The 14,165-nt window shown below is 43.4% G+C and overlaps 1 protein-coding gene across 1 annotated transcript in view; it reads right to left on the reverse strand.

Annotated features, from left to right (window-relative positions):
• Positions 1 to 616: 616 nt before the first annotated feature.
• The window catches only part of GEMIN4 (gem nuclear organelle associated protein 4), a 56,887-nt gene continuing 43,338 nt past the window's right edge, over positions 617 to 14,165 (reverse strand). Inside the window, exons 2-3 of the mRNA XM_086954996.1 lie at positions 6,377 to 6,447; positions 617 to 4,074 (exon numbers count right to left, since the gene is read on the reverse strand). Of these exons, the coding sequence (XP_086811122.1) occupies positions 869 to 4,074; positions 6,377 to 6,386 (3,216 nt within the window). The 5' untranslated portion in view covers positions 6,387 to 6,447 and the 3' untranslated portion in view covers positions 617 to 868. The remainder of the gene's footprint in view (positions 4,075 to 6,376; positions 6,448 to 14,165) is intronic.

Here is a 14,165-nt window from a genome sequence, read left to right on the forward strand (position 1 = left end):
TTTTAAAGTCCACCGTACTTAATTAATTCAGCGGCAATAGAACCCCTTCGAACTAGGTTTCAAGCAAAGGGAATTGTGATTGTGACTATCCTTATTGGATTCAAATCCCTATAGGGATGCCTTTTGAAGCCATGTACTGCTTGGCAAAGATCAAACAGGCAATGATTGAGTGGACATCTTAGAATGTACACGAACTATGTAAATGATAAAAAATAATCTACATTTATTTAGCATTCTGTAGCAGCAATGTCAGACACGCAGACCTATTGAATGATTCTGCTCTCTTCCCCTTCTATGCTCACAGTTATCACCAGTGGCTGGAATTAATTCAAGCATTTAAGCCAACACGTTTTGTTCTTCTCAGTAATTAACCTTCTTCCTACCCACTCTCGTTGGACAAAGCAAGTTCAAGAAACTCATTAACTAAGTTAAATTCATTGACTTTTGGAACTGCATCCTTCTCTTTAACCAGAATTGTTATGTAGGCTCTTTAGCTCAGTGGTCTGCTTTACTTCAGACACAAGCGATGCTTACTTCGAATCACCTCTTCATGAGGCTTCTCCCTGCATTGCCTGAACAATACTCATTAAAGCACGGAAATAAATGTTTCACAAGGCCACATACAACTTTTACTTTATTGCCTTTTAAAATTGTTGTATTTGTTCTCAGAAATAAACTACAACGAAACATTTCGCATAAAGGGAGGATTCATCCTTGCCATAAATTGGGGTTCATTTCCACCTGTCTAACGTTGAAATGACTTATGAACTCAAATACCTACTTTGGTTGACTAAGGAATAAAGTGTTCAGGTTATTGTTGAAGCAGTTATTGCATTTAGTTTCTTCCATAAGTCTTCTTTCTACTGATCTATTTCAGCTTGCTTATTTTTTGGAGCAGTGTTATTCGCTGCTCCTCATTGGTTACGTTCTCAGTTATGGAATGCAAGAAGTGCCTCTCATTTGCTCTCCTCAGCAGGCTATTGGTGGAACTATCTAAAGCACCTGCAGCTTCATACAAGCAGAGAATTTCAAGGGTCAGGAAGTAGAGTGGTTCACAAGTATCAGGAGGCATCATTGCCACAATGTGCAGCACGTGGCAGAACACCTGGGTGTAAACGAATAGGACTTCCTGGAAGAGATCCTGGTCTTTGACACCTTCTCGTAGGTCATGCACAGACAACACAGCCTTCACAGACTCCAACATGCTTGCAATATTACTACCATACAACCGTGCAACATGCTTCCACCCTTCAACTGGAAGCCAATCTGAACAACTAGTGCTACAGAGCAACTGAAATCCCCTCAACAAAAGCACTGAAAATTGAAGGTCATAGGCAAAAGGTCTGAGGTTTAAAAGTGGCATGAACTGTACATATTCTAAAGTGTAGGGCACATGCAACAACTGTCTCTTCAACAGGCTCTTCACCACCTGAGAAAGGAGTTCCCATTCCCGGGAATTACACCATGGGAAGACTTGTATTAGAGCGACCATAAAGCCCTTGCTGAAGTAGTTCACATCTTCTGGTTTTTTGGTGTTAACCACCAGGAGAGAGAGCATTTGGTCTTTCATTGCAGACGATATGGAGCAACATTCCATCCAAGCTAGGAGGCCTGTACCAGGTCCATACTCTGGAATGCAAAGGGGTGTCCAGTCATTTTCAGAAAGCGTACAGACCTGAAACAGAGAGGCGGGAACTTCATTTTTAAAGTGATCACCAAACAAATGCTTTAATCGGAGGCCCACAGTCCAGTCCAAATGCTCCATCTTTCTGTGCAGCCAGAACAAAGACTTGTTCCACGTATCAGGGAAGCCTGACACCTCCAGCTGTACCAGGTCGCATAGTTTCTCTAATGCATCAATAATTAAGTCCTTGCACTCGATGGAAAGGCACTGTGGTGTGTTTGTATTTTGCCAATACTTGGTGTACTCGTTGAGGAGTCTGCAAAGGGACAAGAGAAGTGGAAAGGGGGAGCATGACATGACCCAGTGCCTACCTGTGTTGTCTACAGGCAACTCAACACCTAGGGCTACATTAAGAATTTGTAAACAAAGTGTCACATTGGTAAAATCAGATGTCATGTAAGGGAGAACAAGTGTCCTCAACACTTCATCTGGGCTTAGAAGAACCTCAGAACTCAACTCCACTGTAGTTTTGGAAGGTTTCATAAGGGAGGTTAAAAAAGCCAAGAACTGCCTCTCTTCTTTGTCCGAAGAAAAATTCCCCCATGACGTGTCTCTCAAGCAATTTGCCAATAATGAGGCACTGGAGTTCTGGGGATCCCTAAAACTCAGCGCTGGAAGGGAACCAATTATCTGTGATAAAAATGTATGAGCACCTAGGTTTCCAACAGCAGTGCAGCATGCTTTCCGCACTGTGGCCTCGGGGTGCAGCAGAGCAAGTCGAGCCACAGCTGAGACAGCCTTTGCCAACCCACTCTCGGTCGTGCTTTGTGTGATTTGGTTGAAAGCCATGTTCAGTTCTTCCTGGAACCCAGCCATAAAAGCCTTCAGTTTCTGGGATAGGCCTTTCTCGCCCCAGGTAGACAGCACTGCTGAGAGCACTTTATTTTTGTGTGGCAGAGAAAGTTCTGAAAAACAAGTCAAAATAGCGCACATTGCCTTGCTGGTTCTTTGGATCTGGTCTTGGTCACTGCCAACAAAAGCCATAACTGTTTCTAACAGAGAAATAATGAGGTCCGGGTCACAGAAAAGAGCTCTATTTTCTTCAAGGCAGTTTACCCATTCAGCTGACAGGGCCCATTCACTTTTGGAAGCAAAGACTAAGCAGGCCTCCTTGTGCCTGTACATTTTTCCTGTGATTATATTCATAGTAATGGAAGACAGTATGTCAACATCGACCTTCCTATCAGTGGCAAATTTCTGCAGAAGGTTTACAATGCTGCACTTTGCGTCTTTCATTACCCCTGCAGTCATATCGTCCCTGGAAGGAGCACCCTCATGTTCTGAACTATTCAGCCTTTCCAGCAGTGATGAAAGGCTTTCAGCCGTTCTGAGGCCTTCAGAGTTATTGTTACTGCCACCTGTAGCCACCCTTTGCAGCTCACTGCCCCAACAGATAAGAAGATCATTCAGAACCATCAAGCCCATGGTTTTCTCATCTGATGTCAGTGTGAATTTCGTAGTTCTCTCAACTGCTCGCACTTGCCGCTCTGCTTCCTTGACCTTTTCGGATAAGCTGCTGTGATGATATGAACTCTGAATATCAGTATTCCAGGCCGTAATAACGTTTGCCAGCTTCGCCAAATACTGCTCAATGGACAGCAATATGGGCTGTTTATCATGGGATTCAGGTGCTAAAAGTGTGTCTGCTAGGTTGGCAAGAGCATAGCACCTTTGCTTCAGAGGCAGGATGCAGGTTTTCATTTGCTTTAGTCCTTCAAGAAAAAAAGTGAGTATGCATGCACTACTAGGTGCCAGCCGGCGCACTTGAGGATCGCACTTAAATCTTTTGGGATGCTGAATGAACCCATCAGAAGAATTAAACGCATACTGGTTTGCCACAGTCCGAAATGCAGCCACCATATCATCATCTTGCTCTTCGGTGCGTTTCAAGATTTCCCACCAGACATCCAAAAAAAGCACTACGTCTTCAACAGAAGTCTCTTCAAGAACATGTTCAACAAATGACTTCGCTTCTTTACTACACATTTCCTCTGGCAGCACCAACAATAGCTCAACGTACATTCTGTAAACCTTCATGGTTTTGAGAAGTTCAAACAGTGTGGTGTGATTTAAACTAGGCAGCATATTTCCCACTGCAAAGAAGATATCCTCTTTCCATTTTTTATCAACATCTCTGCTTTCCGGAGGCATTGCAGCCTCTGAGCAGCAGTCGAGAATTTTGGCCCATATGATAGCCAGTAATCTCTTTTTCCAGTCTTGGGCCTGACCGCTTTCTCTGCAAATCTCCTCCACTGCATGGATTATTGGCTGTCCGATGAGGGCCCAGTCAGACTTGTTTAAGTGAATTAAGTGCTTTGGGTGATACTGTTTCTCAGCCAGCAGGAACCCACCCTGCAGAACAGCAATTTCTTCACGGACATCCCAGACTCCTGTGGGGAAAATAGTACAACATTTAACACTTTCAAAAACAACCGGCTGAGAAACAGACTATTGGTGTAATGTGCGGATATATCCAACAACAGCTTTAAAGAGATTCATGAAAATACAGTGATATCGAATTAAAAAAGCAAATTAAATACAATTGCTTAAAATCAATTAATACAAAACATGTACATGATTTACTTGTCAATAGCAGTAACCAAACTAGTGGTAACATTTTAACAGTTAATATATAATGTGACCTGTCTCAGGTTCAAGGAAGGCAGAAATGAAATCTGGTTTGGATATCTAAGAATGTATATGCAACCAACTGCATTAACAGCCTTTATGTCTTTACAGCTTCCAATGTGGCATGTCTTTTTAAAAGATGCAGACAGTATTGCTCCTTCATGCAATAGGCCTTAAGAATTTGGATTCCTGTTTGGCAAGTAAATTATCTAAAAGGTTGAGCGAAGTACAAATGTTATCTGTAAAACCTTAATAAGTATGTACACCAACTAGGGGTCCATTTGTTGGGAGGGTGTGTGCTTTCTGTGGCGAATAACCAAGGAAGTTAGTTCGGCAGTCTACAGATCATCATAATGAAGAGTTTCATACTCGGAGATTTTTATTTATTTATATAATGTACAAAGCGAAGAATCAAGCCAAACGACAATCGAATACCGTACAGACAACTATAATGTGAGTAAAAGTACAAAATAAAGAATCAAATAAAACTAGAGAGAAAATAAACTGAACAGTACGAAAACTAAAAAGTCCAACATTTAATACCATGCACAAATAATGGCAGTAAATCAGAAGGAGGAGAAGAAGAAGAAAGGACTAATTTAGATAGGCTTGCCTAAAAATATTTCTTGGGGAAAATCGGAGGAACAGCAAAAAGAATGGGGGTGGTAATGAAAGGTGGACGCAAGATCCACACTCGAAAATTCTACAAATGGGAAGGTTAAAAAGGCTTCAGAGGTGGCTACGGTAAAGACAGCCTTCCCTTGCTAATTATAGTCGAATCTAAAATCTGCAGAGCCACCTGCAGAAAAGATATCAAGTGCTGCCCAACTGTTGCACAGTCCAGTCTACTTGCATCTAACTACAGCCCAGTCCTCACACAGTAAAGATAGAGAAGCTGCATTTCCAAGACAAGATTTAGAAAAGTTGAATGTAGCTCTGGCTGCACCACTATATACAGCCATAAAAGTGTGGCATAAAAGAGCGGGCCTTGAAACGGGGCAGACAACCCTTCTTGTTTTCCCTCGGCTGACCTGCACCTTCCACTGTCCTCCGTTCAGTGGAAGTGAAAGAGCAACACCAGACATTTATCACAAAGATTATGCATGTAATCGATTTATAAATGTGCAAAACTATCGTTATTAATGCATACCCAGATGTTTCTAAGGAAAAGGTTAATTTTGATGATATAAACACAAACCTTCAGTACTTTCTCTAGGCCTGACACTGTAAAATGGCTTTAGCCTTTCTCCTCTGGCTAATCTTCGATCAAACAGCTTTCAACCTTATTACTGGGCTTACGGCACAGTGTTGGCCTTGTGACACGTGGAAAGAATGTGCAACATAAATGTAGGGAGGCGCTTGGGGTACATCGACTGAGTGTGAAAGTCTTGTGGTATAACATGGAAAAACAACATAAGCTTGATGCACCTCAACTAAGTGTGACAAGCTTGAGACGTGAACAAAGTGCGAGTTCTGGAATGCAGGGGCAGAGTGGGGAATATGGAGACAAGGTGTGTAGGCTTGGATCAATGGACAGCGTGTGAGAAGTCTGGTGGGGAGGAGCGCTGAATCTTTGAGTCACAGAGTCTGAAGCTTCTGACGCATAAACAAAGGAAGAGAAGCATCGGACACAGAAGGGGTAACTTACGATCCATGGCCAGAGTGTGAGGGGTTCAGGATGCATCGTTGACATTGTGAGGAGCCTGTGGCTCCGGCATCGGGTGAGAAACCCGGGGTCTGCAGCAACCAGCGTGAGAAAGTAGAATAACGCTCAAGCAGTGGAGAGCTTGGACACACAAAAATGGCGCCGTCCATATAGGTCATGTTCTGTCTGTGTCTCATGTTCATCATACTGTTCTATCGTTCTTAACGCCTCACTTTTCACAGGCACCAAGGTCCAAAACAGTACATGCGGTTTTGTTCACAAGAATACGCTTCATGAAAAGCATACACTGTAACAGATAACATTTGTTTCATATCATGCAGCGCAGCGACAACACTAGCTGATAACGGTGCTGTATAAACATCAATTAAGGTTTCTTTGTGAGACAAGTAAACACCTACCAGAGTCCATTTTGCTCCTATTCAGCTTAGGAAATTTGGCTCCACCTAGTGGAAATGTAAGAGGAGGTCACCTGGAAGACAGAAACATTGGAAGAGGTAAAGGAACAAAACATTAGTAACAGGCTTTAATGCATCCTTACTCATGTTTATAACTAATTATATATATATATATATATATATATATATATATATATATATATATATATATATATATATATATATATATATATATATATATATATATACAGTTTCACAAGTGCCCAAGCTTTAGGACGCACTCTTCACCAGTACATGTTATAAAGGCTGCAAAGCAATTCACAGCTTCACGGATAAAATTACAACAGCCTTACGCGTTTCAGATAATTGTCTATCCTTGTTCACAGGCAAAAGCGGCAGCAAATACGAGGCAAAGAACCCTGATTACGTCACCAGTCTCTCTTTATTGCCAGCAGATGAGGCAACACGTGGTGTTACAATAGCATCCTGGGATCAGTAGTTCAAATATACCAACAGTTCATAGTAAAACTGGTACTTCCACTTTTCAATAATGTACAATTCAGCCATTAGTGGACTCCTCGTGAGCTGCTCCGTGCACTGCACAAATGGTAACTGCCAAACTGATGAACCAAACACGGGCTTCCCACATAGATACCCGCTGGACCGCTCACTCTCCAGCGGCGGTGAAGTCCCCACGGCATATACATACATATGATGGAGTAAGGATTCGCACAGAAAGCGACTTGCTCTCTTTCATGAACCTCGTTAACTTGTAATAGTATTAACCAACCCCGTTTGTTATTAATATCGCACTTTCACAGTACACGCGGGTGTCCCAGAGACGCTTGCTTATGTGTCTATTAATCCTAACCATGCTTGCATACTACAGAATGGCCGCTTCGCAGAAATTCAGTCTGCGCATGAGTCGGTCATACCCATGTGATGTGACGCACTCGCAGTTTTGGAGGGAGAGTTCGCTCATGCGCATTGTAGCTAAAAATGGCTGCTTGTCTATAACCACGCGCTCTGCTTGCCCATGCTGCTTTGCATTCCTATCAATTTCCGCTTAACCTTTAATCGCTATAGTTATTATGAAGTAAGGGGTGCAGTGTAGATTATTATGGTGTACAGTGTATTCATTTTTTCTGTGTTTCTAATTTGTTTTCGCTTACTTTTCATGTACCGCGTATCTGGGGGCCTGGGAGTTGAGGAGCTTCTCCATCTTAGAAGTCTATGTGGACCCGATCACGTGATATGAGGACCGGGCCTTGCATCAGTGGAACTCAGCCAGCTGGCTGACAAAGCTGAAGACGCTCCTGGGAAGATCACCTCTAACCCCGGGAGAAGATGCTGAATTTCACCTAAAACTGTTACATTGTTTCTTTCCACTGTGTACTCTATTGTTTTCTTCTACACGTATGCCTGGGTACAGGGATGTAAGGGGTGGGAACTGACATATAAATATTAATTGTGGGAACACAGAATTTGAGGTGGTGACAGTGACCTAACCACCTCTTCTGACCAATCGTAAGCTGGGACCCTGTCACTTTCAACATTTGTGGGTGGTCTAGGAACCCGAAAAGGGTATATCTAGCTTAGTTTAGTTAGGGAAAATTGTCCGACTTGTCCGAATAGCTGACCTGTCACCGACCCCACGACTCTATAGGTGATTGATACAGAGAGCTGCGGAGCCCTCTGTCCGAATTTTCCACAAACTCCAAGGGGTGGAAATAGTCTTAAGTGCTGGCGAAGCACTTTGCTGGGAGATTCGAGAACCCAATCGGGGTTACTGGCGGATTCCGTGCGGTGAGGGGGTAGCGCAGGCGTTGCATCCGAAGCTGCAGGTGTTGGTCGTGCCCTTTGGTGAGCCCAGTCCTGACCCAAAGTCCTGAGGGGTATACTGTCCTGATTTTCCGTGAGCTGTACCTGCTCACCTACTGACGTCCTAAATCCTTGAGGGTCCTTGTCCTCGTCTCTTCCCGAAGCCGACCCGTGGCCAGGGTTAGTCCTCATTCCTATCCTAGGTAAATACATCAGTGGGTGTCCGTTTACTATCCTTTTCCTTCTGGTTCTTTAATAAAGCCTCTATGCCCATGATATTCTCTCTGTTCTTTCAATGTCGCATATGCAAATTGTTTATTAGTATGTTCCATTTTTCCCCTTTCCTGTAGGGCATCTTGAAACTGTTTTTTGCTTGAATAGTGTGATGAATATTATTAATGTGTAGGATCTAAGTTTAGGTTAATTAGATAGATTAAGCCTAGGGTTTTGAATCACTTGTAGGTCTTTAGGAATTCACGGACTAATGTGCTTTAACTTACCTTCTCTAGTATGAGCCTGAAACTGAATAGTATGTTCCCCGTTACCCTTACCCAGTAGATTTTCACTCGCACTCAAATGGTGCTTGCCCTCATTCATAGTTATATCATTCTTGTAATCCTGATTATTGATGTTTTGATCTGCATTAGCCTTACACTTTTGTCACTTTGAATTTTACTTTCTATATAAATTCCTGAAAACCCTTCAAGAGTCTGGTCTTTTGTAGACTTTTAAATATTAATAAATGAATAGAGTAAACGTTTAGAATTATCTTGTCACCTGTCCTCTGATAGCTCCCGATCCGTCAGGACGAGTGAGTGCCTGTGGTAAGTCAGGTACCATGGTAATAGGGTTTCAGAATACACCCTCAAAGTACTGATAGTAGTGCGTAAACTTGCCCTACTCGCAAAATATAGTATTTCAATCACGTCATGGGCCCAAGTGCGTGAAAATCTGGAAAACTCAGAGCCGGGTGACCTGCGCGCTCTATCAGTATTTTCTGGTAGCAGAGGATGGTTAGGACTAGTTAAGATAGGTAGATAAGATAGTTGCTGTTGAACCGTGAAAAATAAAATGTGCTGCTGAAACATTTTTGCTGCTATAATAAGGATTGTTATTGCATTTAAATGTCATAGAATAAGTTCATTATATTTCATGAAATATTAAGTATATATTACTAACCAATTGTGAGTGATTGTTTTCATGTTGTGGGGATCCCCGGGGAAAAGAAATAGCAGGTGGTGAGTAGAATCCACTTGGCTGTGAGGTCACTGGCTAGGAGGGAGATTAGTGCATAGTTAGGCAGAACTGGAAGCGCTAATTAGGACTTTCATAAATTCATTGATGTGTAAATGTTAGCTACCAATACCGTGGTGAAACTCCCGTTGTGATATCACCTAGTAAGGGTCACAGGCGGCAGGAGTAATAGGTTCTTTGGAGCTTGAATGACAGCAAGGGAGGACATTGGTGAAAATTGACTTAGTATATATCCCGGAAAGAAGTGGATTAGTCCAAAGAGTAGCAGGTTCTCTATTGCTTGTGTGAAAAGGATAGGCAGAAGGGATCTATCCGTAGTGAATGAAAAGTAGACAAAAGTGGTTTACTTGCAGTAAAAGAAAAACCCTCTTTCTTTTTAAAACCTTCAAGCACAGTGGCGAACGTTATACGTTGTTAACTAAAATCCGCATTTGCACTTTAAGGAAAATTCAAAGTTTCCGTTACCTTGTGAAGGAGGGAGTCGGTCGCAAGGCTGCTCTGACGTCACTCCGTGCTGCGCTGGTATTGGTTGAGCCAGCGGGTGTGTAGCGAAGCCAGAATTATAAGGGAGGGGTGAGTGCCGAAGAGTGAGACCGCGTCTCACGAAAGGGCCGCGCACCCATTGGTCAACAGGTTTTGCAACCTCAGTGCTGAATGGTGCTGTGAGTTGAAAGACGCGTTAGCATTGGAAGCCCATACGTAAACAAAATTAATCAATCCGAGCTTGAGGATAGTTTGGAGAGGTGTATGTGGTATCCCGAATTCTTACTTAATCCGCAAAACCTAGGTTTTCATAAGGAACAGATGCTAAGAGGTAGACCTTACAATATGTACGGAGGAAAGAGAAAATTGACTCTTGCCGAAAAGATCAAGAATTATTTCAAGAAAGACAAACCCATTAGAACTAGGGAGGGTGTGATCATTCCACCTCCTAATACTCCCTCATCCTTTATGATGTTTGACAAAGGGTACCATACTTGTGTGTGGTTGGAAAATTGGGTAAAGTACACTGAAGATGACGGAGTCCTAGCATTTCCCCTCGATGGTACTTTTAATGGTAGAATCCTGTTTAACTTGAGAACCCGAATGAATGAATTACACCCCCGATCCAGATTAACGCAGTACGAAGCTTTAGAGGAATGGGAGATTGAGGCTCTAGAGCGAGACAGACCCCGAATGGATAAGGGAGTGAGCAAATGGTATCCAAAATTACAGCGGGAAACAAAAGAACAGAAGATGAAGCAGTGGAGACAGAATATGATGGTTGAGGGACTATTTCCGATGTTTGGGGTAACCGAACAAGCAGGAGGAAAAAAGACAGAGAAAACTCGACACCTAATGACTGTGGGGGATTCAGAGGATGAGTATCTGGAGGATTTGTTAATGAAAAATCCACCTCCTTATGCTGAAGCGTCAGGAACCCTAAGTTCGAAAAATCCCTTTTTCCACCATCCCACAAGTAGAAGGGCCAGCGAGACAGATGCAACTGGTACTGGTAGCAGACCCAGTAATAGCGATGACTTTTGCAGACCTAGTACTGCAGTCCCAAATTACCGACCTTTTGGTGAGGATAGACCAGGGTCAGCCATCCCCACTGCCCCGAATATATACCCTCCTTTGGTGCATGACAACTCGTCAGAAAGAGTGTTACAAGAACGAGAAAGAGATGCCCTGATTAAGCAGCGAAATGATCCAATTCAGACTATAGCTCAGATACATCCCAGTCCTGACGCCCTGACTATCCCTGTAACTATTGGTCCTGCCATACCCCTTTACGGGGATAGGCAGGCTAGTCCAAAAACTCCAGTCATTACTCCCATCCCAGCACCCCCAAGAAAAGAGCCACTCGTCGTTGATAACCAGGCGAGTGAATGTGAGTCTCTAATCTCCCTAATGCATCTGCCCATAAGGGAGCCTGGGAACAGTGAATCTAGGGCAGGGAGTCAGGCTAAGGCAAGGGAAGTCCTAATCGAAACAACATCAGGAATCCGGAGTGCCACAGTGGTGACTCCAGAGGAATTAGATAGATGGACTAAAGAAATGGACCGAGAAACTTCACCGCCCAAGCCTTTGGATATTTACAGGCTAAGGATAGAAATGGAGGAACTAATGGCCGGAAATGTGGGATTAGACAGATTAAATACTCTTAGCGAGGAAGAGTTGCTGTTTATCTGCAAGAGCCTTACCCGAAATACTAGAGTGCTCCATGAAAAGCTAATGGACACTGCGGCGGACATGGGAATTGATGTGAGTCGATCCAAAGTCTTGCAGAAACCCTATAGAGCAGAATTTTCAGATAAAGATTTAGAGAACATGAATGTGTCAGGGAAGAAAACACAGATAAAGGAACTGCTGAACATACTGCAGAAGTGGGGAGATCTAGATAAATGGAAAGCCAGGTGGGCAAAGAAAAAGGAAGATAGTAGGGTAAAACCCAAAGCTTCTGAATACGTGTTAAAAGAAGTAGGTCAAGCAGAAAAACTGTATCCCATGAGAGAAGTGCCAGGTGGGAAATATGTACATGTCCCGTGGTCCCGACAAGACATTGTGTCTTTTACCAATGACTTCCCAAAATTGAGAGAGAAGCCAGTGGAGTGGTATAGGCAGGTGGAGCGATTTGTGAAAGTCCAAAAGTGTCTCCTGAAGGACCTGGATGGGTTCTTTGACATTGTAGTTCCTGTAGATTTATGGACTGACTGCAAAATAGCAATTGATTGGCCTAGTGATGAATATACAAGGGACTCCCGAACTGGAGCTCCTTCCCCAGATGTAATGAGAAAATATGACCAAGTTATACAATACCTAAAAGGAAAGGTACCAGCAAAAGAAACAGATTGGACCCGAATAGATAGAACTACCCAGGATCATAATGAAACGGTGCATTCCTATTATGAAAGACTATTGCAGGTATTCAAAACCTACAGAGGCATCGATAATATTGAAATGAAGGATATGACTCATTTCATTTATCGATTCGTGTTGGGTTTGAGACCGGAAATTTCTCAGTGGATTAGAGACAATAAAATCTGTTGGCAGGGAAAGCCCATAGATGATGTCCTCAAATACGCTAAGTACTGCGAGGATGAAATGGAGAACAAAAAGAAGGCCCTGAAGGAAAAGGTGATGTGGGCACAAGTAAAATTGGCTGAGCAACAAGAGAAACAGTTAAGTAAAATGACTAGTAATACTCCAAATACTAACTCTGGGGGAGGAGGGAAACCCTGAGTAAAAATGAGTAAAGAGGAGGCCAAAAAGAAGTTCCCCTGTGACGGGTGCGTCAGATAGGGCACTGGAGAGACGAGTGTCCACATTTGCAGGCTGGTAATGCCCCCATAAATGGTTTAAATCCACAGGTGCAGAAAGAGTAGCCACGAAAGAATCAGCAACAGGTAAACCCGCCTCCATTGCCTCGAGCTCCTAGACCTAATTATAAGAATCAGGCTCAACAGAATGAAAGGGTTGAGGTATGGGAAGGAGGGAATGAAAGAAATACAGCAACTTCACAGTTCCTGTTAAATGGTACATTCCTCTGTGATGAACAATACTGACGGGGCCTGAGGGGGGAGGAAGGGGAGTGCGTGCTTGGCGCCTCCCTACCGGTAGACCAGACAGGGCCATACATTGAAGGAAAGGTTGAAGGAAATGATGTCACCTTTCTGTTGGACATTGGTGCTACCCGTTCGACTGTGAGAACAGCGGACGTTCCCAACCTACCCCTCTCGGGAGAAGCGATCCAAGTAGTGGGCGTATCAAATCAAATAATTAGTACACCTGTAACTGAACCAATGGAGATTTCTATAGGGAATTTCAAAGAGATGCACAGATTTGTTGTCTGTGATTCTAGCCCAGTGAATCTACTGGGACGTGATTTGTTGTGCAAAATGAATTGTACCATCTTTTGCACACCAAAAGGCGTCGAGATTCAGACCCCAGATGAAGATGGCCTGTACAAACTAATGTTGTTAAGGCTCGATGCAGCAGTTAAAGCTCTGACCATTCATGACTTACCTGAAGAACTCCATCGAAAGGTGATACCAGAGGTATGGGATTTCACCGGGAGAGATGTAGGATTGATGGCAAACGTGGACCCAGTTAAAATAGCCATTAAACCCAATGCTACTTACCCGAAAACTAGACAGTATAAAATGAGTGCAGAAGTAAAAGCTGGAGTCGCCCTGGAGGTAAACCGGTTGCTGGAAGCAGACATTATAGTCAAGTCAAGTCAAGTCATAGAATTTATATAGCGCACTACATACCCAGAGGGTCTCAAGGCGCTTAGGGAGGGGTGGGGGATTACTTGTCAAATATCCACGTTTTAAGTTGCTTTCTGAATACTAGGTGGTTCTGGGTAAGGCGAAGGTAAGTGGGAAGTGAGTTCCATGTTTTAGCTGCCAGATAGGAGAAGGATCTACCTCCCATGGTGGTTTTGTTGATGCGAGGTACAGTGGCGAGGGCTTGGTTGGAAGATCGTAGTTGGCGGGAGGGGGTGTAGAAGGACAGTCGTGTGTTGAGGCATTCTGGTCCGATTTCGTAGAGTGCTTTGTGTGCGTGGGTTAGGAGCCGGAAAGTGATCCTCTTATTGACGGGAAGCCAGTGGAGGTTTTTCAGGTGACCAGAGATGTGTTCTTTACGCGGGATGTCTAATATGATCCTGGCTGAGGCGTTTTGAATTCGTTGGAGTTTTTTCTGGAGTTTAGCGGTAGTACCTGCGTAGAGG

This window comes from Lissotriton vulgaris, chromosome 2_1 (genome assembly GCF_964263255.1).
Source record: "Lissotriton vulgaris chromosome 2_1, aLisVul1.2, whole genome shotgun sequence".
Lineage (NCBI taxonomy): Eukaryota > Metazoa > Chordata > Amphibia > Caudata > Salamandridae > Lissotriton > Lissotriton vulgaris.